The sequence below is a fragment of the Bombina bombina genome, chromosome 2 (assembly GCF_027579735.1).
Source record: "Bombina bombina isolate aBomBom1 chromosome 2, aBomBom1.pri, whole genome shotgun sequence".
NCBI classification, from domain to species: domain Eukaryota; kingdom Metazoa; phylum Chordata; class Amphibia; order Anura; family Bombinatoridae; genus Bombina; species Bombina bombina.
Window position 1 is genome coordinate 230158837 of NC_069500.1, and position 26900 is coordinate 230185736.

At 41.7% G+C, this 26900-nt stretch overlaps 1 protein-coding gene across 1 annotated transcript in view; it reads left to right on the plus strand.

Moving 5' to 3' along the window:
- Positions 1 to 26900, plus strand: part of ADGRV1 (adhesion G protein-coupled receptor V1) — a 1190013-nt gene that overhangs the window by 565802 nt on the left and 597311 nt on the right. Inside the window, 2 exon segments of the mRNA XM_053699719.1 lie at positions 7012 to 7160; positions 16794 to 16995. Of these exon segments, the coding sequence (XP_053555694.1) occupies positions 7012 to 7160; positions 16794 to 16995 (351 nt within the window).

Genomic DNA, 26900 nt, shown 5'->3' on the forward strand with positions numbered 1-26900 from the left:
AGGGGGATACGACCAGTAGGAAGGGTAAAGGGTAGAGGACGTGACCAACCCAGACAAGCTGGGCCGGAAAGCAGGAGGCGCGGGGGGGAACCAGGGAGGCCGGGCTGTACCCCAGAACACTCAGGCTATCAGAGCCCCTTTTGTTTTGAAGGGAAGCGAAAGCATATAATCAGTAAAGTTGTTAAATGCACAATGTGTGGTAAATAAGCTGTGGAGAGAAGTTAAGACGTTAAAAGCAAAATGTGACACTTAACTCTAAGTCAGTTGCTTGGAGTACCCTGTAAGGTCGCACCAACTGGATTGGAGATGTGAGGGGGGGTAATCACATAAATGATGAATTTACAGTATCTCCTACACGACTGGTTTTGGGCAAATATTATGTTAAGGAAAAAAGGGGGGGGGTGCGAGGGGTAGACTGGGCTTACTTTCTCTTTATTGTATATAAAGCCAGGTGGATATAGGTGACCTGGGTGAATGCAATTAGGGCCTAATTTGGGGGGAAACCAGTCAGTGTGAGCTGGGTGCAAGTGGGTATTGTTACCTAGATGGGTGCGGGGGAAAAAAGCATGTAAGTATAAAGTAAGGCAATTACACTCCACTCTGAGCCTGGGCAGCAGAGGCACATAAGCTGGCGCAGCAGCAAAAAAAGAGAAGACAGTTACATAGCAATATCCCCTTTAAGTACATGTAACACTAATAACAGGACCTGAGCAGTGTGAGCTCAGTGAGTAGGTATATTTTTATATGCAGAAGCCTGGATGAATTAACTACTCAGGTTAATCGTGTAGTATATGCTTTTAGGGGCCTCTGGGGAGCCACAAGTAAGCAGAGGGAGAAAATGAGCTGCTGTTATATTGTTTATTATTTGTGTTCCCTCTCACTTCTGCTGCACACTGTCCCTTCTATTTTATTTATTTTGATATAGAGGACAGGTAAGGTTGAAGCAGTGTGCAGAAAGCGTTCGAGTTGAGATATCAGTCCTATTCAGAACAACTCCATGGGAGAGTCTATGGGTGTTACGTGAGGGGTGGCTAGAGAAGGCCCAGAGTACAAAGTTTCATAAGTTAGGAGAGTGTTATGTAGGATTAAAAGTGAGGTCCTGCAGGTGAAGGTTACAGACCTAGATGATCTATGATATCAAGAGGTTGTATGGAGGCTTATATCCCTGATCGTAATCAGGTATTGCAGGGAAATATAAGTGCGTCAGTACTTTCCAAAGCCCTGATGTTATGGGCTGTGAGGTATATGGAGAGTATCGTATTGATGCCTGTGTGCAGTATCTCACCTCTAATGACCTCCTGTCAGTGTGGAGTAGAGTCCCTTTGTGCAGAGCAGGCAAGTCGTGCACTTTGAAGCGGAGAGGAATTGATGTTAGCCGCTTTAGAAAGGCTCTCAGCAGGTACCTCGTGGGTGACGATGAGATCCTAAGATGGCGCCGCCCAGATGCGGCTTGTAGCGCCGGAGCGAGAGGAGGTCAGCTGATACTTAGGTCGGGCAGTCAGCCCGGAGACAAGCCTGGGGTCATGGTGAGTCAGAGCAGACTAGGTCCGGTGCTTCCAGTAGGTTGCAAGGGGTAACAATCTCCCGGCGGTCTTAGTGCAGGTGCCGTCTGTCTCCGGGTCCTACTGCTGTTGCACCGTGCTCACAAACGGCTATCCACGATGTTGTAGCGTGTCAGGGGGGAAAGCAGAATTTAATCCTTTAATGGTTATTTTTCTCTGCAAGCAAAGATTGGGGCTATGCTCTGTCCATGTCAATCTTTTTAGTAAGAGTAATGGTGGCTTTTAGCAGTTAGAAGATGACGAGGTGGTCTTTGCTTAACTTCTAACATTAGTGCTACCCCTTTATAGAAAACCAGGGTTGGTTGCTCTGTTTTTGTTTTCTTGTGTCTTCAGGTCCCTGTCAGCGATCAGTGGAGGCTTTCACACCTGAAGCTGCTGTGACTGCTCCACTGCAGAAGACCCTGAAGGGTAAGTCCTTTTCATATATATTTTACAGGAAGATTTCTAGAAGACAGGACTGGAAGCTCAGGGACCTGGTGGGACCTGTTACCTCATGAAGGGGTTCTCTTTTATTAATTTATATACCTGTTCTTCAGTTATATTGCGGCTGAGCAGTTTCAAAGGGAATTTGTGCCACTTCCATAGAAGGGTATTTCTATTGCTAACCCTGTTTTTATGGTGTGTGGGGATTATTAAGGTATTACTTTATTTCTTGCTTATCTTCCCTACTCAAACCATTTTTACAGTCCTTTATAGTGCTCAGAGTGTTTTTGGGCATATATGTCTGTTATGTCCCTCTGTCAGTTATTTTGTGAGGGATAAGACTGGTGATGGCGCAGTATATTTTTTGCGCCTGTTTTAGGTATATAATTACGGCCGTAACTGAAATTGCCTAGAACTGTGCTAGGCTGTTTTTTACTTGTTGTATTTTATTTGTGACACAGCTTCCAGATCTGACAGCGAAATTTGGCAGCTGTATTAAGGTCAGTTTTGCCTTTTGTCAAGTGTATGTTTTACTTAGCATAGTCCTGAAAATACAGAGAACGTAATTTCTCTGCCATTGGGGGCGGATACCTAGCCGCTTTGTTTTTTTCGTGGCGATGTGTTCAGCTCTGCTTTCTCCAGCTAGAGGATACTTGTTGGTTTTAGAGCTGTTTGTGTTTCTCTAATCCTCATGTGTGTGGGGATATGTGCAGTTATTTCATGTACTGTCTAACGCTAAAGTATGGCAGAGAATGAGATATTCTTGGGTTCGGGTATTCTATGTAATAGACGTTTTTTTTTATAATAACTGGGCTTAGGTTTGGCACAGTGGTAGAGTGTCTACCTAGTGTTTATATCATTTAACCTGCCTTTCTGCACTTTCTTTTTCTAGATTTAGTCTCTAGATATTTGTGCGCCTTTTAGTGTATCTGCTGCCATCTGGTGACAGTTTAATGTATATATTCTCTTTGTCCTTTTATAATCCTTCTATGTAAATCAAAGGATTCAATCTCGCATAGCACAGCACTGTAATATGCTAGGTTAGGACATGTATATAACTTACTTTTATTTTTTCTTATCATACAGAGAAATTGTTTTTAGGTAGGTAAATGTATTTATATGTTTTTACTGGCTTCTCAGGTCCGCCGTTGTGGGCGGTTTCTATAGTACCGCTATGCAGGGATTCAATCTTTTCTGCAGATGCAGATATCTCAAGATAAGTTGTCTCTACAAATTTAGTTTATTTAATGCATTGTAGTTTGTAATAATCTTTACAATACTCCATTTTTAATCGGCACTTTTCTTTCAGAACATGTTTGTTTTGAGAGTGTGTTTTCCTTAGTATTTGTCACCCTCTGGTGGCAGTTCCCTACAAAACAAGAAGATGCAGCTCCCTTTTTCTCCTTTTCTGAGGAGTTTCTGGATTTATTAATTAATTGTTAGTCACTGTACTACATGGGTGACTGTATTTTTTGCCCTCCTAGGATACGTGGAGATTTTTCCAAGCATATTATGTTAGCTTCTGGGACTCTGTATAATCGACAGTCTCTGTTTACTAAAGTTAAGAGAGCTATTTATACTTTAGTTAGAGAGCTACTATCCCTGTTGAGGATAGTTATTCTTTATGTGATCCCATGGATAGGAAGCTAGAGGCTTACTTAAAAAAAGATGTACTTTCCCTGGGGTTTTAATGTCATCCAATCGCAAATATTGCTATGTTTGCATGTACAGCATCTAATTGGGGCAATGCCTCATCTGGTATAGTTTCAGAAGAGACTACTTAAGAAGAGGTCCAAGATAGGTTCAAGGTTCTAAAACTTGCTAATACCTTTTATCTGTGATGCCAGCATGCAAGTGGTTAAATTTCTATTTTTCCCTTAGAAGGGCAAAACTTTATTTGGTCCTGGTCTGGCTAAAGAAAATAATTTTTTCAAGATTACTGAGGATAAGGGATTTTTCCTTCCTCAGGTTAGGAAGAATAGACCTAAGGGGCGCCAGAATTCTAAGTTTCACTCTTTTCGTAACTGTTTGGGACAAAAGTCTTCCTTTTCCTCTTCCAAGCCAGTACAATCCGGAATCTCATGGCGATCCAGTCAGCCTTGGAATAAGGGGAAACAGGCCAAGAAAATCTTCCGCTGATTCTAAGTCAACATGAAGGGGCCGTCCCCGATCCAGTCTTGGATCAAGTGGGGGACTGTCTTTTCTTTTTTCATCAGTCTTGGATCCGTGATGTCCCAGATCCTGGGACCGGGAAAATAGTACCCCACAGTTACAGAATAGGCTTCAAGTCTTGCTTCCCCATGGGCAGGTCTTGGTCAGAATCAGACCTGTGTTTAAACCTGTTGCTCCTCTCTGGAGCCTTAACCTTGTTCTTAAAGTTTTGCAGCAGGCTCCGTTGAGCCTATGCATTCGGTTGATATTAAGTTTTGTTTCTACTTGTTGTTTTGTCTGCTCACAGAGTTTCCAAGCTTTCGGCTCTGCAGTGTGATTCCCCTTTCCTTATTTTTCATCCGGATAATGCAGTTCTTTGTACCACATTGGGTTTTCTTCCTAAAGTGGTATCGAATCGCAACCTCAATCGGGAAATTGTTGTTCATTCCCTTTGTCCAAATCCTTCTTCTCAGAAGGAACGTCTGTTCCACAACCTGGATGTTGTGCGTGCTCTAATTTTTTTTTCGGCCAAATGACTGGGGATTATGGTAAGGGAAGTGACGCTAAACAACTCTGCTGGGGTGCTCTTTGCCTCCTCCTGCTGGCCAGGAGTCGAATTCCCACCAGTAATTGGAGTTAAATTGTGGACTCTCCATGCCCGAAAAGATAGAAATTTATCAGGTAATCATAAATTTAGTTTTCTTACAGTTTCTATGTGATTAATTAGATGCAGTGGTTTAACTGATAAATAACAATAAAAAACACCTCAGCTGGAATGGAATGGTGTCATCCAGGAATTCAAATGGATTGAGATGGGTGCTGGAGATAGAAATACTGTCACTACTAGTTTAGCTTTGACTGTATAGTCAATCTAACAGTTTATTCTATAGATTCTGTGTTTTACATTATTTCATAGGACAATATAATAGCTCCCAACTGTGTTTTGTGATAAAGAATCCTTCTTTCTTGGCTGGATCAGACCACTTTATTCTTTATATTATTTTGCTTACATGTAGGGCCAGATACCAGTGGAGCTTTAACTTATCATGCGCCCACAAACGGGCAAATTAGCTCGTTTTAGGGCGAGCAATAAATAACCAGCTATAACAAGTGGCTGGTTATAGGTACCGCAAGTTTCCGGTAGCAATTAGCGCTCAAATAATTAACCAGATGTTAGACCTCTGGTTAATTTTTTAAAAGTGCTCCAAATGCCCTCCCCCCAAAAAAATTGTAGTGCCTTTTGTCAAATAAAAAATTGTAGCAGCATCTTTTTTTGTTAAAAAAAACTGTGTTCTCTTTAAATATATATGTATATGCTTAAATACATATATATTTATGTGTATATATATATATATATATATATATATATATTGCGCTCAACTTATAATCTGACCCTTAATGGGCTAATTTACAAGTGGAGTGGAATCAATAGCGCAGGGTGCATTATTTTTCTGTGACCTTGTGTAAAGGATAATACACTATTTGGTATTACAAGTGGATGATTAGATATTTTTTAACTAAAGCAGCTTAATGCAGCTGATTTTTTTTAAGCTCACCCTATACTTTTAATGGATAGTGCAGGGAGTGCTATTAGGGGCCTATTTATGAATGGCCTGTCAGACATGATCCGACATTGCGGATCATGTCCGACAGACCTCGCTGAATGCGGAGAGCAATACGCTCTCCGCATTCAGCATTGCACCAGCAGCTCTTGTGAACTGCTGGTGCAATGCTTCCCCCTGCAGATTGGCCGCTAGCAGGGGGTGTCAATCAACCGATCGTATTCGATCGGGTTGAATTGCGGCAATGTCTGTCCGCCTCCTCAGAGCAGGCGGACAGGTTATGGAGCAGCGGTCTTTATATTACTGGTGTTTATATTACTGGTGTTTCTGGCGAGCCTGAAGGCTCGCCAGAAACACAGGACTTCAAGCTCCATACGGGACTTCAAGCTCCATACGGAGCTTTATAAATAGGCCCCCTAGTGTCCTCATTGCACTTGAATACAAATGGAGAGTTAATTGTTGTGCTCTATTGCAATCCAAAAAAAAAAAACGCTGTTAAATTTAGAGCTTTTTAAGACCTGAAGTAAACGATATGTTATTAATAGTGTAGAAAAGTACTCGTGAAAAACTTCACTACTTGCACACCGTAGGCTTAGAACACCATGTGCTTGAGCGATATTGACATTAATTTTTCTGTGCACCCCAATAGAAGTCTATTATGTAAGGGATTTAGTACACCTGTGCTATCCAACATGCAGATGTTAGCAAGCCCAAGACTATCACTCAATTAAAAATAACTTTGGGCTTGCAATATGAGCATTAAATTACATGTTGTGTTGATTCTGCTCGAGCGATGATAAAGGGATATGAAACCCAAAATTTTTTTCATGATTCAGATAGAGAATACCATTTTAAACAACTTTCCAATTTAGTTATATTATTTAATTTGCTTCCTTCTCTTGTTATCCTTTGCTGAAATGTTTTTCTAGGCAAGCTCAGGAGCTGCAAAGAACCTAGATCCTAGCTGCTGATTGGTGGCTGAATATATATACAGATTGTCATTGGCTCACCCATGTCTTTAGTTAGAAACCAGTAGTGCATTGCTGTTACTTCAGCAAATAATACCAAGAGAATGAAACAAATTAGATAATAGAAGTAAATTAGAAATTTGTTTAAAATTGTATTCTCTATCTGAATCATGAAAGAAAATTTTGGGGTTTCATGTCCCTTTAAGGCACAATATTTTTTCTCTCCACTTGCAATCTAGGTTAATGCGTTTATTTTGTAATACTATTTTTGTATTTCTTCATTACACATGATTATACTTTCTCATTAGACCTGACTGCCCTTTATGTTTTGTTTTTTTTGTGTAGAGATTATGATTACACTATTAGAGAAAATGAGCTTCAAATTGATCAGCCCCCAGTAATAGGAAACAACTCTATGGTTCGAATTGTCATTCTTCAAAATGACAATGCAGAAGGTATCATTCAGTTTGATGCTGAATTCCTTGCTGTTGAAGGTAATTTTTGCCATTTTCTTTTTAAAAATGTTTTCAATTCTACAAACTTTGGACTAGATTACAAGTGGAATGCTAATGTTAGCTTGGGTCGCAATACGCATTATATTATAAGGGCATATTACGAGTTGAAATGGTGAATATTATATTTTATATAAATACATACTCAAAAAATATATATGACGAGTATAAGGAAACAATTATGTACCCAAATATGCTGATAACATAAGAGCTGTTATATTTATTATTACCAAACTATTTTATGATCAAACATAAAGTGATGGTAAACTCTCCCCTTTTTAAAATCAGATCTGGAATGTTAGAGATTTTTTAGATGGCGTTTAATTCATCACTTTTAATAAAGATGTGCTATAACTTACTTTTTAATATAAATATAACATTCAAATACCCTGTGCTTCGCCACCCACTTCAAGTGTCAATTTTTCTGTGAGCTAACGGTTTGAATTGTTGTCCAATCAGCAGAGCTTTTGTTGTAGCTGTCAGCCGTATAGAGTCAGTCCAGGATTAGACCCAACTGCTAGCGTGAAAATATAAACACACGCAAGCACATTGAGAGGAAACCAGGACGTGACCCACTCAGGAACAAAAACATAGAACAGGATAATTTAGTAGAAAAAGAAAACTGTGTTCTCACAGATGCAGGAATTTAATCGGGTATAAGGATGAGGCAGCAGAGTGGTCAGGCAAAGCAATGGTCAATGTCCCTTTAATCCAAAGAATACTCACGAGCCGGGAAGTGGAAGCAACAAAGCAAACAACAAACGGGCACTGGAGTGATGTCCCGCCGAGGCTTTTAAAAGCCTGGTGACGTAGGAGGCCGGAAACAGGAAGGCCGCATCACGTTGCTAGGCAACGAGACGCGCTAGTACAGAGAGGAATCCGGGAGCTGCGGCGACACGGCAATGATCGGATCATGACAGCACCCCCTCCTCAACGACCCCTCCGGGGGATAGGACCTGGTTTGGAGGGATGAGCTCTATGAAAAGCCTTGATCAAAGCAGGAGCATGAACTTGATGAGCTGGTTCCCAAGACCGCTCTGTGACAGGGTAGCCTTTCCAGTGGATTAGATAGTATAATACCTTGCCACAACGTTTGGAATCGATGATGTGACTGACTTCATACTCCGGTTGTCCCTGAACCAGAAGAGGAGGAGGAGTGGTCGTAGGTCTAGAGTATCTATTAAAGGTAGCTGGTTTCAGAAGAGAGACATGAAACACTGGATGAGCCTTGAGAGTCCTAGGAAGTGCTACACGATAAGCCGTAGTGCAAACTTTGGAAAGGACCGACATAACGTGGTCCCAGCTTAGTAGAGGGTTGCTTGAGATGAAGATGACGTGTAGAGACCCAAAACATGTCTCCAGGACGATACTTAGGAGCCTTCTTGCGTTTACAATCAGCATAGTATTTATATTGGTTAGAAGCTTTGGTGAGAAGAAGGCGGATCTTTCGCCAATGGCGACAAAGTCTGCGGACAGAGAGGTCAGCAGCAGGAATTTCTGAAAGAGAGGCATGAAGTGGAAAAGTTCTGGGTTGAAATCCGTGAGCTGCTTTAAAGGGAGAAGTTCTAATACAAGAATTGTATCGGGCATTGTGAGACAATTCAGCTAGAGGAAAGTATTGGGTCCAGTTAGAGTGGAGATAATCCACATAATGCCTAAGGTATGCTTCCAGGCACTGATTGACCCTCTCCGTTTGGCCGTTGGACTGGGGGTGATGAGATGTGGACAAGAAGATGGTAGTACCCAGTTGTTTATAGAGAGATTTCTAAAACGAGAGACAAACTGAACCCCCCTGTCCGAGACAATATCTAAGGGGAAGTCATGAAGTCTCACTATATGCTGAATAAACAATTCAGATAGGGTTTTAGCAGAGGGTAAGCCAGACAATGGCACAAAATGGGCTGACTTGGTGAATCTGTCGACAATAACCCAAATGGTATTGTTTCCAGCAGATGGAGGGAGACCAGTAACGAAATCCATGGTTAAATGAGTCCAAGGCATATGAGGAACAGGGAGAAGTTGAAGTAAACCAGAAGGTAATTGTCGAGGTACCTTGTTGGATGCACATATGGTACAGGCAGAAACGTACTCTTTGGCATCCCGAGTTAAAGAGGGCCACCAAACATGTTGCTTAAGGTTCCAAATAGTGTTGCTGATACCCAGAGGGGATTGTCATGAGCCCATGATAACAATTTAGATTGGATATGTTCAGGAACAAAAAACAGACCAGCAGGGGGTTTACAAGTGGAGGGAAGATCTTCTTGAGCAGCTTGTAGTTCTTGTAAAGTAGAGGCCGATAGTTGAGCTATGATCTCAAGAGGGTGGAGAATAGTGCCAGATTCTGGAGCATTAGAGGTTTGGAACTGCCTTGACAAAGCATCTGCTTTGATATTCTTCGTGCCAGGAATATAGGATAAAACATAATGGAACCGAGAGAAATACAAGGACCATCGAGCTTGCCTGGAATTCAAACGTTTGGCTGTCTGGAGATAGAGTAGATTTTTATGATCCGTGAGGATTGAGAAGGGCTGAATGGTACCCTCTTGCCAGTGTCTCCATTCGTCTAAGACCATTTTGATGGCCAGCAATTCCTTGTTGCCCACATCATAATTCAATTCTGAAAAGGTGAACTTCTTAGAGAAGAAGCCGACAGGATGAATCTTACCAGACTCTGGAATACGTTGAGAAAGGACTGCTCCTGCAGCCACAGAGGAAGCATCCACTTCCAAGATGAATTGATGTTCAGGATTAGGGTGACGAAGAATAGGTGCAGAAGCAAAAGCTTTTTTTAGCGAGTCAAAGGCCTGTATAGCATCTGAAGACCATTCTTTAAAGTTTTGCCCTTTTTTAGTCAGAGGTAAGGGGTGCCGATGTAGTGGCAAAACCTTTGATGAACTTCCTATAGTAACTGGCAAAGCCTAGGAAACACTGGAGAGCTTTAAGGGAGTCGGGTCTAGGTCACTCTAGTATGCCATTGAGTTTGGTAGGATCCATTTCAAAGCCAGTCTCGGGTATCACATATCCTAGAAATGGAATAGAGTCCTGGTGAAAAGAACACTTTTCCATCTTGGCAAACAGATGATTATCCCTAAGACATTGAAGTACTTTCCTGACATGGGATACATGATCTTGATAGGTCTGTGAAAAGATGAGGATATTGTCAAGGTAGATAATTACGAAGTTGTTCAAATAATCCCGGAATATCTCATTTACAAAGTGTTGAAACCCTTCGGGGGGCATTGCAGAGCCCGAAAGGCATGACAAGATATTCGTAGTGCCCATAGCGGGTATTAAATGCTGTTTTCCACTCATCTCCGTTGCGCATATGAACAAGATTGTACGTGCCACGAAGATCCAACTTGGTGAATATAGTGGAGCCTTGCAGCTAGCCTTGCAGATAGGTGAACAATTCGGGGATAAGGGGTAACGGATAACTGTTCTTCACAGTGATTTGATTTAGACCCCTAAAGTCTATACAAGGCCGAATTGTATCGGGCATTGTGAGACAATTCAGCTAGAGGAAAGTATTGGGTCCAGTTAGAGTGGAGATAATCCACATAATGCCTAAGGTATGCTTCCAGGCACTGATTGACCCTCTCCGTTTGGCCGTTGGACTGGGGGTGATGAGATGTGGACAAGAAGATGGTAGTACCCAGTTGTTTATAGAGAGATTTCTAAAACGAGAGACAAACTGAACCCCCCTGTCCGAGACAATATCTAAGGGGAAGTCATGAAGTCTCACTATATGCTGAATAAACAATTCAGATAGGGTTTTAGCAGAGGGTAAGCCAGACAATGGCACAAAATGGGCTGACTTGTGAATCTGTCGACAATAACCCAAATGGTATTGTTTCCAGCAGATGGAGGGAGACCAGTAACGAAATCCATGGTTAAATGAGTCCAAGGCATATGAGGAACAGGGAGAAGTTGAAGTAAACCAGAAGGTAATTGTCGAGGTACCTTGTTGGATGCACATATGGTACAGGCAGAAACGTACTCTTTGGCATCCCGAGTTAAGAGGGCCACCAAACATGTTGCTTAAGGTTCCAAATAGTGTTGCTGATACCCAGAGGGGATTGTCATGAGCCCATGATAACAATTTAGATTGGATATGTTCAGGAACAAAAAACAGACCAGCAGGGGGTTTACAAGTGGAGGGAAGATCTTCTTGAGCAGCTTGTAGTTCTTGTAAAGTAGAGGCCGATAGTTGAGCTATGATCTCAAGAGGGTGGAGAATAGTGCCAGATTCTGGAGCATTAGAGGTTTGGAACTGCCTTGACAAAGCATCTGCTTTGATATTCTTCGTGCCAGGAATATAGGATAAAACATAATGGAACCGAGAGAAATACAAGGACCATCGAGCTTGCCTGGAATTCAAACGTTTGGCTGTCTGGAGATAGAGTAGATTTTTATGATCCGTGAGGATTGAGAAGGGCTGAATGGTACCCTCTTGCCAGTGTCTCCATTCGTCTAAGACCATTTTGATGGCCAGCAATTCCTTGTTGCCCACATCATAATTCAATTCTGAAAAGGTGAACTTCTTAGAGAAGAAGCCGACAGGATGAATCTTACCAGACTCTGGAATACGTTGAGAAAGGACTGCTCCTGCAGCCACAGAGGAAGCATCCACTTCCAAGATGAATTGATGTTCAGGATTAGGGTGACGAAGAATAGGTGCAGAAGCAAAAGCTTTTTTTAGCGAGTCAAAGGCCTGTATAGCATCTGAAGACCATTCTTTAAAGTTTTGCCCTTTTTTAGTCAGAGGTAAGGGGTGCCGATGTAGTGGCAAAACCTTTGATGAACTTCCTATAGTAACTGGCAAAGCCTAGGAAACACTGGAGAGCTTTAAGGGAGTCGGGTCTAGGTCACTCTAGTATGCCATTGAGTTTGGTAGGATCCATTTCAAAGCCAGTCTCGGGTATCACATATCCTAGAAATGGAATAGAGTCCTGGTGAAAAGAACACTTTTCCATCTTGGCAAACAGATGATTATCCCTAAGACATTGAAGTACTTTCCTGACATGGGATACATGATCTTGATAGGTCTGTGAAAAGATGAGGATATTGTCAAGGTAGATAATTACGAAGTTGTTCAAATAATCCCGGAATATCTCATTTACAAAGTGTTGAAACCCTTCGGGGGGCATTGCAGAGCCCGAAAGGCATGACAAGATATTCGTAGTGCCCATAGCGGGTATTAAATGCTGTTTTCCACTCATCTCCGTTGCGCATATGAACAAGATTGTACGTGCCACGAAGATCCAACTTGGTGAATATAGTGGAGCCTTGCAGCTAGCCTTGCAGATAGGTGAACAATTCGGGGATAAGGGGTAACGGATAACTGTTCTTCACAGTGATTTGATTTAGACCCCTAAAGTCTATACAAGGCCGAAGGCACTTGTATAGACTTTTTTCTCTATACAAAAAAGAAGCCAGCCCCCACAGGAAGATGGTCTTATAAATCCTCTAGCCAGGTTATCTTTGATATATTCTTCTAGGGCTAGAGCACCTTTACTCCGTGGCAGGGTACGTCCTGCCATGGGGTAAAGGTGCTCCAGGGAGTAGGTCTACGGGGCAATCAGAGGGACGATGTGTAGGAAGACGTTCCGCCTCTTTTTTGGAGAACACATCAAGAAAGTCCTGATAGCAATTAGGTAAGGAGTTTGAGGTTTCTGTAGTACTTGCTATGGCGACTGGACGCTTGACAGGGTTATGCAAACAGTTGATCCGACACGTAGAACCCCAAGAAGTGAGTTCGCCTTGAGCCCAGGAAAACGTAGGGTTGTGCAACCGATGCCAGAGGAGACCCAAGATAATAGGAAACTGAGGAGTTGGGATGACATCTAGACTAATAGTCTCAAAATGGTAAACCCCAACAGAAAATAGTAATGGCATGGTAGAAAACTGAATGAGTCCAGAGCCCAGTGGACCCCCACTGACAGTGGAGACCTTGACAGAGTGCCCTTTAGCATGTAGAGGTATTCTGTGAGTGGTAGCAAAGGTGGAATCTATGAACATGCCTCCAGCACCGGAATCAATGAGACCTTGAGTATAGATCTTTCGATCACTGAGATGAAGGGTTACCTGTACAAAAAGTTTGTTGTTAAGGGAGGAGAATCCAATCTGGCTTAAAACTCAGTCCCTTGATCTAGAGTTAAGCCTTGGCTTTTACTGGTCTGGTGGGACACTCCCTCAGCAAATGCCCCTTTAGGCCACAGTATAGGCATAGACCGAGTGAGCGTCTTCTCAGGCGTTCGGTCTCAGTTAACTTTATGGTACCAACTTCCATTGGTTCTGCTTGATCAGTAGTGGTAGAAGGAGACACAGGATTGGAGAATTGGGGTGCCAGACGGAAAAAAGAGAGAGATAGGGGCTTACAGATTCTTTCTCTCTCTTGTTGTCGTTCAGTAAACCTAGCGTCAAGCCTCATACAAAGATTGATTAGGTCTTCTAGGAGTCCGGGAGATCCCGATATACCAACTCGTCCTTAAGACATTCAGAGAGACCCCTGCGAAAAGCTGCTCTAAGGGCTCTCTGATTCCAAGAGGTCTCAGCCGCAAGCGTGCGGAACTCAATAGCTTACTGTGCCATGGACTGAGCTCCCTGATGAAGGTCTAGGAGAGAGGCTTCTGCAGCAGAAGATCTTCGTGGTTTGTCAAAGACTGTCGAAAACACAGTCAGGAAGGCATTCACATCCTGAAGAATGGGGTCATTCTTTTCCAACAAGGGGGACACCCAGTCCAGGGCTTTTCCTTTCATTATTGATATAAGGAAGGTTATCCTTGAAGAAGGCGTGGCGAAGAGTGTAGCACTGTTGCGAAAATAAGACGGCATTGATTAAAAAAAAAAACTACAATCCTCGGGGTTGCCATCATATTTGTCTGGAAGAGGTATCCTGGGGCCAATTTGCCCTTGAGTATGGGTTGTAGGAAGTGAAGGAGGAGGTGCAGCCAGTGAGGTAGGATTGGACTGTGTGGGAGCCACCAGACTTTGTAGCAAAACTGTAATATGATCCAGTTTGGAGTCCAGGGCTTGCAGATGTGCGGCATGGGCTCCCAATAATTATCCCTGGTGGGCCACGGCCATGGAAAGCTCAGCGGGGTCCATATATGGCCCGTTTGTACTGTCAGCCGTATAGAGTCAGTCCAGGATTAGACCCAACTGCTAGCGTGAAAATATAAACACACACTAGCACACTGAGAGGAAACCAGGACGTGACCCACTCAGGAACAAAAACATAGAACAGGATAATTTAGTAGAAAAAAAAAACTGTGTACTCACAGATGCAGAAATTCGGAACTGAGACTTCAAGTAGGCAGGGGAGGGCGGCAGAGCGATCAGGCAAAGCAATGGTCATTGTCCCTTTAATCAGGTATAAGGATGAGGCAGCAGAGTGGTCAGGCAAAGCAATAGTCAATGTCCCTTTAATCAGGTATAAGGATCTAGGCAACAGAGTGGTGAGGCAAAGCAATGGTCAATGTCCCTTTAATTAGTTATAAGGATGAGGCAGCAGAGTGGTCAGGCAAAGCAATGGTCAATGTCCCTTTAATCAGGTATAAGGATGAGGCAGCAGAGTGGTCAGGAAAAGCAATGGTCAAAGTCCCTTTAATCAGGTATAAGGATGAGGCAGCAGAGTGGTCAGGCAAAGCATTGGTCAATGTCCCTTTAATCCAAAGAATACTCACGATCCGGGAAGTGGAAGCAACAAAGCAAACAACAAACGGGCACCGGAGTGATGTCCCGCCGAGGCTTTTAAAAGCCTGGTGACGTAGGAGGCCGGAAACAGGAAGGCTGCGTCTCGTTGCCTAGCAAGTACAGAGAGGAATCCGGGAGCCGCAGCGACGCGGCAATGATCGGATCATGACAGTAGCTATAGTGCTGATTGGAGAACAATTCAAACCTTAAGCTGAGTATTAGAATTTCATATCTATATTTAAACTTAAGTTATAGTGCATCTTCGTTAAAACTGATTAATTAAACTTCATCTAAAATATCACTAACAGCCCGGATCTGATTTTAAAAAGGAGAAAGTTTTATATTCTAAAAGCTTAAGAAAGTAAACTTAGAATGATAGATGGAGAATTAATGACCCTTACTAATTTCCTAACCTCTTCCCTTCCTCTCTCTCCTAGACTGTTGTATGACGCCGGTCCCTTTTCAGATCCTTCTATTAACATATTATCGTACATATATTTTAGGAGACCAACTACCTACTTATCACTGGTGTTTTTAATCAGGTTACCAGTTACACTTATGTCCAATTAATATTGTGTTTCAGGTTAATAATTTTCTCTAGAAATGTTATGCATTTGAATATGAGACCTTTCTTCTTCTTTCTTTTCTTCTCTCATCTCTCACTGAATATCACTTGGTCACCGTGCAATCTATATACCTGATTGTGGTATCTCAATTAGCATATTCAGGATTATTGATTTTATGATTTTTGTTGTTTTCAATGTTTCATTGTCTGTGTTGTCCTGTTTAAAATTCAATAAAAATTACAATAAAAAAATTAGTTTGAACTAAATTATAGGTCTAAGTCCAAATTTGTTTGTGAATAAATTACTTTCAATGGAGAGTATCTCAAGTAAATAACCCAGGGACCTATTTTGGCCTAGAGAGACCAACCAGCAGGATTTAGAGGGCCAATAGAATTTTAAAGTGCAGCAGTGTTCCATGATGCCTTGCAGCTCCCATGCTCTTCAATGAAACAGAAATGGTTAATAACGGGTTTAAACGGGACAGTGCACACTAAAATATTCTCACTTTTAATGTGTTCCCAATGATCCATTTTAACTACTGGGGTGTATTAAATTGTTAACAAATAGCTTGTTCGCCTTTATTTTCTCATTTTAAATAGCTGACTTTGTCAATTGTTTCCCCACCCATACTGAACATTTATGAAAATTAGTTCTGGTTACACAAAAAAATATGAAGATAAAATAACGATTCTAGTAACAGTTTATGTCTGTGAGAGAGAGTTACTAAAATGTTAATTTTCCATTGTTTTAAGAATTGGCCTTTTTACAGTAAAAAATAAGATAAGGATGACTTGTGTAAATAAATAGACAGATAAGATAATGAGGTCTGCTTTCCCTGCTAGCTCAACCCACTTATTTGGGCTGTGGTTTTAATTAGAAGTAACAGTTATTAAATATACAAAATCATACATAAAGGGGCAATTCCCCATATGTTTTAAACTCTGTGGCTGGTATAACAAGTCATTGTAAACACCATTTAAGCTGGCTTAGGGAAGGGGATACTCACCTTTGAATGCTTTTCTGTGTGTCTGGCATAAATAACTGCTCAGGAACGAAAACATATTTGTAAGTAAGTAAGACATATTTGAAGTAAAAGTGAATGTTGAAATGGGTGGATATAGGTTTTTTTTGGGGGGGGCAGCGGATTTATCAGTGCCTAGGGCAGCACTAAATGAAAATTTGTCCCTTGATTGGTGAATTGCTTTTTTGCCGCTTGTTTTAGTGAATGTTGCTTAGTTTCTCATTGTCCAAGTATTCTGTATTTAGATGCTAACTTTCATAAATGGAATTGTAATATATTTGTGTAATTAAAATATCCTAGTAGAACTGACAATATGTACTTTTTTCTTGCTAGTGGAGGAAGATGTCGGGATGCTGGTGATTCCTGTTGTGAGACTTCACGGAGCTTATGGTTATGTGTCAGCAGATTTTGTTACGTTTAGCATTTCTGCCCTTCCTAACAGTGTGGACTACAATGTGCCTAATACTTCCGTAATATTTCATCATGAGCAGAGACGTAGTTTTATCAATATCTCTATCACTGATGATGAAGAAAGGTATTTTCCATAGTGAAGTAAATAGTTTGAAAGCATTTAATTTTCTGTACGTTGTTTGTAAAGCATAAAGCATAAAACAGAAATCTATAATATAAATGGTTATAAAAGTCAATTTCTTGTAGCAACAATTAAAGGAACATAATTTGTTAGTGCATGCAATTTTAGTATTACTGACCATTTAAGTCTGTGTGTTTAATCCCTGCAAATAGGTTAAACACATAGTTAAAGCCCCTCTCGGGAGAGAAATGCTGAATCTTAGGAAGAAATGTCCATTGTGCCAGTCAGCAGTGCTTGAAACAGCAGGTGTCTGCATCTCCCCATCGGGACTTTAACTATGGGTCAATTCCAATCTTCGCAATTATCTTTTTCAATATAGGGTCTGAATTTTTTTTTCTTTTTTAATCAAATCAGTCACAACTGAGATTGATAACTGCCATGTGATTTAATCTCTATTCCACCATGGAACCCAGAATGACCAATAATGACTGTCAGTCACAGAGTCTAAGGGGCAGATTTATTAAACAGTCAATCGACCCCAATGCATCTGTTTCCACGCAAGCTTTAAGGCAGTCTCATACGCCTCCTCTGAGGCGGGGGACAGCAATCAGCCCGATCGTGTACGATCGGGTTGATTGACACCCCCTGCTAGCCGCCGCAAATCTGCAGGGGGCGACATTGCACAAGTAGTTCACTAGAATTGCTTGTGCAATGTTAAATGCTGACAGCGTATGCTGTTGGCATTCAACAATGTCTGGCGGACATGATACGATACAGTGGATCATGTCCGCCAGACATTGAAAGATTTGCCCCCATGTAGGGCCGCCATCAGGGGGTGACAGGGGTGACTCCATTCAGAGTTTAGGCTTTTATGAAGTCCCCTCTGACAGCCGCTGCCAGTAATTTAATGGGAAGCGGCTAGGCCCTTTTTAAGGCTGCAGGGCTGGAAGAAACTACATGTTCCAGAATGCCCTGCAGCAAGTGCCTGCAAATTGGAAAGGGAGGGAAGTGCTTCCATGCAGAACAGTTTTGGGAGGGAGGTGTGGCGGTCCGTGGGACTAGTGAGCACTATCTGGCAATGGGACTTGATGAGTAGGAGAGTAAGTTGGCAGGAAACAATATTCTTACAGCGCCTGTTGTGTCTAAGATGCATGGATCAAGACAGGATCTGTCAGAGCAGTGGTCAGGTAGGCAGAGAGTTCCTAAGTAGAAGGAAACTACACAGCCGTAAAGTTGCCTATACTGAGTGCCTTTTGTAGCAACAGTATTTGCTAAATTAAAAAAAAATACTACCATCCAATTGTAAAAATGTCATGTCACTGAAATAATAATTATTCCCAACTCTTAATTTTAAAATATTCTAATTCAAAGGGGCCTATTTAACAAATGTCTGTCCGACATGATCCGATCAGCGGATCATGTCCGACAGACATCGCTGAATGCGGAAAACAATACGCTCTCCGCATTCAGCTTTGCACCAGCAGCTCTTGTGAACTGCTGATGCAACGCCGCCCCCCTGCAGATTCGCGGCCAATAGGCCACCAGCAGGGGGTGTCAATCAACCCGATCGTATTCGATCGGGTTGATTTCACGCGATCTCTGTCCGCCTCCTCAGAGCAGGTGGACAGGTTATGGAGCAGCACTTTTTAGACTGGTGTTTCTGGCAAGTCTGGAAGCTCGCCAGAAACATGGCCCTTCAAGCTCCATACAGAGCTTGATAAATAGGCCCCAAAGAGTCAGCAAATATTAGGATTGTGGAAGTGATATTCTCATGTTTGGATTGTTATACAAAAAAAAAATCTGAATTTCTCCAACATTGGTGTGTCCGGTCCACGGCGTCATCCTTACTTGTGGGATATTCTCTTCTCCAACAGGAAATGGCAAAGAGTCCCAGCAAAGCTGGCCATATAGTCCCTCCTAGGCTCCGCCCACCCCAGTCATTCTCTTTGCCGTTGCACAGGCAACATCTCCATGGAGATGGTTAAGAGTTTTTTTGGTGTTTAAATGTAGTTTTTATTCTTCTATCAAGTGTTTGTTATTTTAAAATAGTGCTGGTATGTACTATTTACTCTGAAACAGAAAAGGATGAAGATTTCTGTTTGTGAGGAAGATGATTTTAGCAGACAGTAACTAAAATCGATTGCTGTTTCCACATAGGACTGTTGAGATGAAGTTACTTCAGTTGGGGGAAACAGTTAACAGACTTTTCTGCTTAAGGTATGACTAGCCATATTTCTAACAAGACCATGTAATGCTGGAAGGCTGTCATTCCCCCTCATGGGGACCGGTAAGCCATTTTCTTAGTCAAACAAACAGAATAAAGGGCTTATTATGGGCTAAAAAACTGGTAGACATTTTTATGGGCTAAATCGATTGCTTTATTTGGGCATTTTATTCAGATTTAGGCTGACAATTTGCATTTATAAACTTGGGGAACGTTTATTAAACGGCAGGCACTGTGTTAGACACCTTTTCCAGTCAGGGGGCCTTCCTAGTTATAGACTGAGCCTCATTTTCGCGCCATTACTGCGCAGTTGTTTTTTGAGAGCAGGGCATGCAGATGCATGTGTGAGGATCTAAAAATTGCTGGAAAAGCTTCTAGAAGGCGTCAATTGGTATAGTATTCCCCTCTGGGCTTGGTTGGGTCTCAGCAAAGACTATAGCTGGGACTGTATAGGGGTTAAATTTATAAACGGCTCCGGTTCCGTTATTTTAAGGGTTAAAGCTCTGAAATTTGGTGTGCAATACTATTAATGCTTTAAGACACTGTGGTGAAATTTTTGAACAATTCCTTCATACTTTTTCACATATTCAGTAATAAAGTGTTTTCTGTTTAAAATTTAAAGAGACAGTAACGGTTTTGTTTTAAAACGTTTTTTGTGCTTTGTTGACAAGTTTAAGCCTGTTTAACATGTCTGTACCTTCAGATAAGCTATGTTCTATATGTATGAAAGCCAATGTGTCTCCCCATTTAAATTTATGTGATAATTGTGCCATAGCGTCCAAACAAAGTAAGGACAGTACTGCCACAGATAATGAAATTGCCCAAGATGATTCCTCAGATGAAGGGAGTAAACATGATACTACATCATCTCCTACTGTGTCTACACCAGTTTTGCCCACGCAGGAGGCCCCTAGTAAATCTAGTGCGCCAATGCTTAATATTTTATCCAAAATGCCTACTTATCAGAGAAAGCGCGATTGCTCTGTTTTAAACACTGAAGAGCAAGAGGGCGCTGATGATAATTGTTCTTTCATACCCTCACACCAATCTGAAGGGGCCATGAGGGAGGTTTTGTCAGATGGAGAAATCTCAGATTCAGGAAAAATTTCTCATCAAGCTGAACCTGATGTTGTGACATTTAAATTTAAATTAGAACATCTCCGCGCACTGCTTAAGGAGGTGTTATCTACTCTGGATGATTGTGACAACTTGGTCATTCCAGAGAAATTATGCAAGATGGACAAGTTCCTAGAGGTTCCGGTGCACCCCGACGCTTTTCCTATACCCAAGCGGGTGGCGGACATAGTAAATAAGGAGTGGGAAAAGCCCGGCATACCTTTTGTTCCCCCCCCTATATTTAAGAAATTATTTCCTATGGTCGACCCCAGAAAGGACTTATGGCAGACAGTCCCTAAGGTCGAGGGGGCAGTTTCTACTCTAAACAAACGCACCACTATTCCAATCGAAGATAGTTGTGATTTCAAAGATCCTATGGATAAAAAATTGGAAGGTTTGCTTAAAAAGATTTTTGTACAGCAAGGTTACCTTCTACAACCAATTTCGTGCATTGTTCCTGTCACTACAGCAGCGTGGTTCTGGTTCGAGGAACTAGAAAAGTCGCTCAGTAGAGAGACTCCATATGAGGAGGTTTTGGACAGAGTTCACGCACTTAAATTGGCTAACTCTTTTATTTTAGATGCCGCTTTGCAATTAGCTAGACTAGCGGCGAAAAATTCAGGGTTTGCTATCGTGGCGCGCAGAGCGCTTTGGCTAAAGTCTTGGTCAGCGGATGTGTCATCCAAGACAAAATTGCTTAACATCCCTTTCAAAGGTAAAACTCTATTTGGACCAGAATTGAAAGAGATTATTTCAGACATCACTGGGGGAAAGGGCCACGCCCTTCCACAAGATAGGTCTTTTAAGGCTAAAAATAAGTCTAATTTTCGTCCCTTTCGCAATTTCAGGAACGGACCGGCCTCTAATTCTGCATCCTCTAAGCAAGAGGGTAATGCCTCACAACCCAAACCAGCCTGGAAACCGATGCAAGGCTGGAACAAGGGTAAGCAGGCCAAGAAGCCTGCCACTGCTAACAAAACAGCATGAAGGAGTAGCCCCCGATCCGGGACCGGATCTAGTGGGGGGCAGACTCTCTCTCTTTGCTCAGTCTTGGGCAAGAGATGTTCAGGATCCCTGGGCGCTAGAAATAGTTTCTCAGGGTTATCTCCTGGAATTCAAGGAACTACCCCCAAGGGGAAGGTTCCACATGTCTCACTTATCCTCAAACCAAATAAAGAGACAGGCATTCTTACATTGTGTAGAAGACCTGTTAAAGATGGGAGTGATACACCCAGTTCCAATAAAGGAACAAGGAATGGGATTTTATTCCAATCTGTTTGTAGTTCCCAAAAAAGAGGGAACTTTCAGACCAATTTTGGATTTGAAGATCCTAAACAAATTTCTCAGGGTACCATCGTTCAAGATGGAAACCATTCGAACGATTCTACCCACTATCCAGGAAAGTCAATTTATGACTACCGTGGATCTAAAGGATGCGTACCTACATATTCCTATCCACAAAGAACATCATCAGTTCCTAAGGTTCGCTTTTCTGGACAAGCATTACCAGTTTGTGGCCCTCCCATTTGGGTTAGCCACTGCTCCAAGGATTTTCACAAAGGTGCTAGGGTCCCTTCTAGCGGTTCTAAGACCGAGGGGCATTGCAGTAGTACCTTACTTGGACGACATTCTAATACAAGCGTCGTCCCTGTCAAAAGCAAAGGCTCATATGGACATTGTTCTAGCCTTTCTCAGATCACACGGATGGAAGGTGAACATAGAAAAAAGTTCTCTGTCTCCGTCGACAAGAGTTCCCTTCTTGGGAACAATAATAGATTCCTTAGAAATGAGGATTTTTCTGACAGAGGTCAGAAAATCAAAACTTCTAAGCTCTTGTCAAGTGCTTCATTCTGTTCCTCGTCCTTCCATAGCGCAGTGCATGGAAGTAGTAGGGTTGATGGTTGCAACAATGGACATAGTTCCTTTTGCACAAATTCATCTAAGACCATTACAACTGTGCATGCTCAAACAGTGGAATGGGGATTATACAGACTTGTCTCCAATGATTCAAGTAGATCAAAAGACCAGAGATTCACTCCGTTGGTGGCTGACCCTGGACCATCTGTCCCAGGGAATGAGCTTCCGCAGACCAGAGTGGGTCATTGTCACGACCGACGCCAGTCTAGTGGGCTGGGGCGCTGTCTGGGAATCCCTAAAAGCTCAGGGTCTATGGTCTCGGGAAGAGTCTCTTCTCCCGATAAACATTCTGGAACTGAGAGCGATATTCAATGCTCTCAGGGCTTGGCCTCAGCTAGCAAAGGCCATATTCATAAGGTTCCAATCAGACAACATGACGACCGTTGCGTATATCAATCATCAGGGGGGAACAAGGAGTTCCCTGGCGATGAAAGAAGTGACCAAAATAATTCAATGGGCGGAGGATCACTCCTGCCACCTGTCTGCGATCCACATCCCAGGTGTGGAAAACTGGGAGGCGGATTTTCTGAGTCGTCAGACATTCCATCCGGGGGAGTGGGAACTCCATCCGGAGATCTTTGCCCAAATAACTCAATTATGGGGCATTCCAGACATGGATCTGATGGCGTCTCGTCAGAACTTCAAGGTTCCTTGCTACGGGTCCAGATCCAGGGATCCCAAGGCGACTCTAGTAGATGCACTAGTAGCACCTTGGACCTTCAACCTAGCTTATGTATTTCCACCGTTTCCTCTCATTCCCAGGCTGGTAGCCAGGATCAATCAGGAGAGGGCCTTGGTGATCTTGATAGCTCCTGCGTGGCCACGCAGGACTTGGTATGCAGACCTGGTGAATATGTCATCGGCTCCACCATGGAAGCTACCTTTGAGACAGGACCTTCTTGTTCAGGGTCCATTCGAACATCCAAATCTGGTCTCCCTCCAGCTGACGGCTTGGAGATTGAACCCTTGATTCTATCGAAGCGTGGGTTTTCAGATTCTGTGATAGATACTCTGGTTCAGGCCAGAAAACCGGTAACTAGAAAAATTTACCATAAAATATGGAAAAAATATATCTGTTGGTGTGAATCCAAAGGATTCCCATGGAATAAGATAAAAATTCCTAAGATTCTCTCCTTTCTACAAGAAGGTTTGGAGAAAGGATTATCTGCAAGTTCTCTAAAGGGACAGATCTCTGCTTTATCTCTCTTACTACACAAAAGACTGGCAGCTGTGCCAGATGTTCAAGCATTTGTTCAGGCTCTGGTTAGGATCAAGCCTGTTTACAGACCTTTGACTCCTCCCTGGAGTCTAAATCTAGTTCTTTCAGTTCTTCAAGGGGTTCCGTTTGAACCTTTACATTCCATAGATATTAAGTTACTATCTTGGAAAGTTTTGTTTTTGGTTGCAATTTCTTCTGCTAGAAGAGTTTCAGAGTTATCTGCTCTGCAGTGTTCTCCACCCTATCTGGTGTTCCATGCAGATAAGGTGGTTTTGCGTACTAAGCCTGGTTTTCTTCCTAAGGTTGTTTCTAACAAAAATATTAACCAGGAGATAGTTGTACCTTCTTTGTGTCCGAATCCAGTTTCAAAGAAGGAACGTTTGTTACACAATTTGGACGTAGTCCGTGCTCTAAAATTCTATTTAGAGGCTACAAAAGATTTCAGACAAACATCTTCCTTGTTTGTTGTTTATTCTGGTAAAAGGAGAGGTCAAAAGCGACTTCTACCTCTCTTTCCTTTTGGCTTAAAAGCATCATCCGATTGGCTTATCAGACTGCCGGACGGCAGCCTCCTGAAAGAATCACAGCTCACTCCACTAGGGCTGTGGCTTCCACATGGGCCTTTAAGAACGAGGCTTCTGTTGACCAGATATGTAAGGCAGCGACTTGGTCTTCACTGCACACTTTTGCCAAATTTTACAAATTTGATACTTTTGCTTCTTCGGAGGCTATGACGCCGTGGACCGGACACACCGTTGGAGAAAGTAATTTATCAGGTAAGCATAAATTCTGTTATTTTTATAAAATGAGTATTTAGCTATGTTTGTGTAAATTAGGGCAGCCATTTGAACTTTCCATTTTTAATTTCTGTTTAAACATTGAATATTATCATATATGATGCCTTTTTGTAGTGTTAAAGTGTACTGTAAAATTGTCTACCTTCTAATATTCACAAACATACAGCTAGATTACGAGTTTTGAGCGCTAAAGGTATTTTTTAACGACCACCAAAAAAGCGGCATTATTTCCCCTCCCTATAGTGCTGCTATTACAAGTTTTTAAAAAGCAGGCTTGCGCGGGCGATATGGTTGCATTGAGCTCCATACCTGCTAGTGCACGATTTCCCCATAGACATCAATGGGGAGAGCAAGCAAAAAAAAGCCTAACACCTGCGATCGCGGAATGAAAAGCTCCGTAACGCAGCCCCGTTGATGTCTATGGGGAAACATAAACCCTGAGTCTAAACACCCCTAATCTGCCACCCCCAAAATCGCCGCCACCTACATACAGTTATTAACCCCTAATCTGCCACCCCCAATATCGCCGCCACCTACATACAGTTATTAACCCCTAATCTGCCACCCCCAGCATTGCCGCCACCTACATAAAACTATTAACCCCTAATATGCTGTTCCCGATGTCGCCGCCACTATACTAAAGTTATTAACCCCTAAACCTCTGGCCTCCCACATCACTACCACTAAATAAATCCATTAAACCCTAAACCTAACCCTAACCCTAACGTAACCCTAAGCCTAACACCCCCTAACTTTAACATAACTAAAATACAGCTAGACTAAAGTTACAATTATTAGCTAAATAATAACTATCTTAAACTAAATACAAACTTACCTGTAAAATAAAACCTAAGCTAGCTACAATATAACTAATAGTTATATTTTAGCTAGCTTAGGTATTATTTTTATTTCACAGGTAAGTTTGTATTTATTTTAACTAGGTAGACTAGTTAGTAAATAGTTATTAACTGTTTAATAACTACCTAATTAAATAAATACAAACTTACCTGTCAAATAAAACCTAACCTGCCTTACACTAAAACCTAACATTACGAAAAAAAATAAACACTAAAATTACTAAAAATAAAAATAACTAAGTTACAAAAAAAAACACTAAATTTCGAAAAATAAAAAAACTAATTATCAAAAATAAAAAAGAATTACACCTAATCTAATAGCCCTATCAAGATAACCCCCCCAAATAAAAACAAAAACTAGCCTACAATGAACTACCAAAGGCCCTTAAAAGGGCCTTTTGAGGGGCATTGCCCCAAAGATAACAGTGAAACCCACCATCCCCACAACCAACCCCCCCAAATTAAATAACTATCTAAAAAAACCTAAGTTCCCCATTGCCCTGAAAAGTGCATTTGTATGGGCATTGCCCTTTAAAGGGCATTTAGCTCTTTTACATGCCCAGACTCTAAACTAAAAATAAAACCCACCCAAAAAACCCTTAGAAAAACCAAACACTAACCTCAGACGATCCACTTACAGTTCTTGAAGTCCTGCTTGAAGGATCCATCCAGCCGGCAAAGTCCTCATTCATGTGGCAAGAATTCTTCATCCAGGCGGCCTCTTCCATCTTCATCCAGCCGGCGGAGTCCTCATCCATGCGGCAAGAAGTCTTCATCCAAACGGCATCTTCTATCTTCATCCATCCATACAAATGCCCTTTTCAGGGCAATGGGGAGCTTAGGATTTTTTAGATAGTTATTTTATTTGGAGGGTTGGTTGTGGGGATGGTGAGTTTTACTGTTGGCGGGGTGTTTGTATTTTCCTTACAGATAAAAGAGGTGATATCTTTGGGGCAATGCCCAATGCCAGGGTTTTTTTTATTTGGGGGAGGGGGCTTTTTATTTTGATAGGGCTATTAGATTAGGTGTAATTCTTTTTTATTTTTGATCATTTGTTTCTTATTTTTCATAATTTAGTGGGGTTTTTTTTGTAATTTAATTTTTTTTTGTAATTAGATACTTTTTGTAATTTTTAGAGTAGTGTTAGTATTTTTGAATGTGGTTTAGTTTAATTTAATTGGTAGTTAGTTTAATTGTAGTTTAATAATTATCTTAGTTTAATTGTCAGTTTAAAATTAATTTATTTAACTTGACAGGTGAGTTTTAATTTAATTTAAGATAGGGAAATTGTAATTTTAATATAAAGTTAGGGGGCGTTAGGTTTAGGGGTTAATAGTTTATTTTAGTATATTTCGTTGTGGGGGGCTTTCAGTTTAGGGGTTAATAGTTTATTTAAGTATATTTCGTTGTGGGGGCTTGCGGTTTAGGGGTTAATAGGTTTATTATAGCGGCGGTGTGGGCGGCAACATATTAGGGGTTAATTATATTTAAATAGTGTTTGCGATGCGGGAGGGTGGCGGTTTAGGGGTTAATAGGTTTATTATAGTGGCGACAATGTCGGGGAGAGCTGCGGGATAGGGGTTAATACATTTTTTAATAGTGGCAGCGATGTCCGGAGCGGCAGATTAGGGGTTAATTACTTTATTATAGTGTTTGCGATGTGGGAGGGCCTCAGTTTAGGGGTTAATAGGTAGTTTATGGGTGTTAGTGTACTTTTTAACACTTTTTTAATTTTTTTGGTACAGCTTTGTAACATAAAACTCATAACTACTGACTTT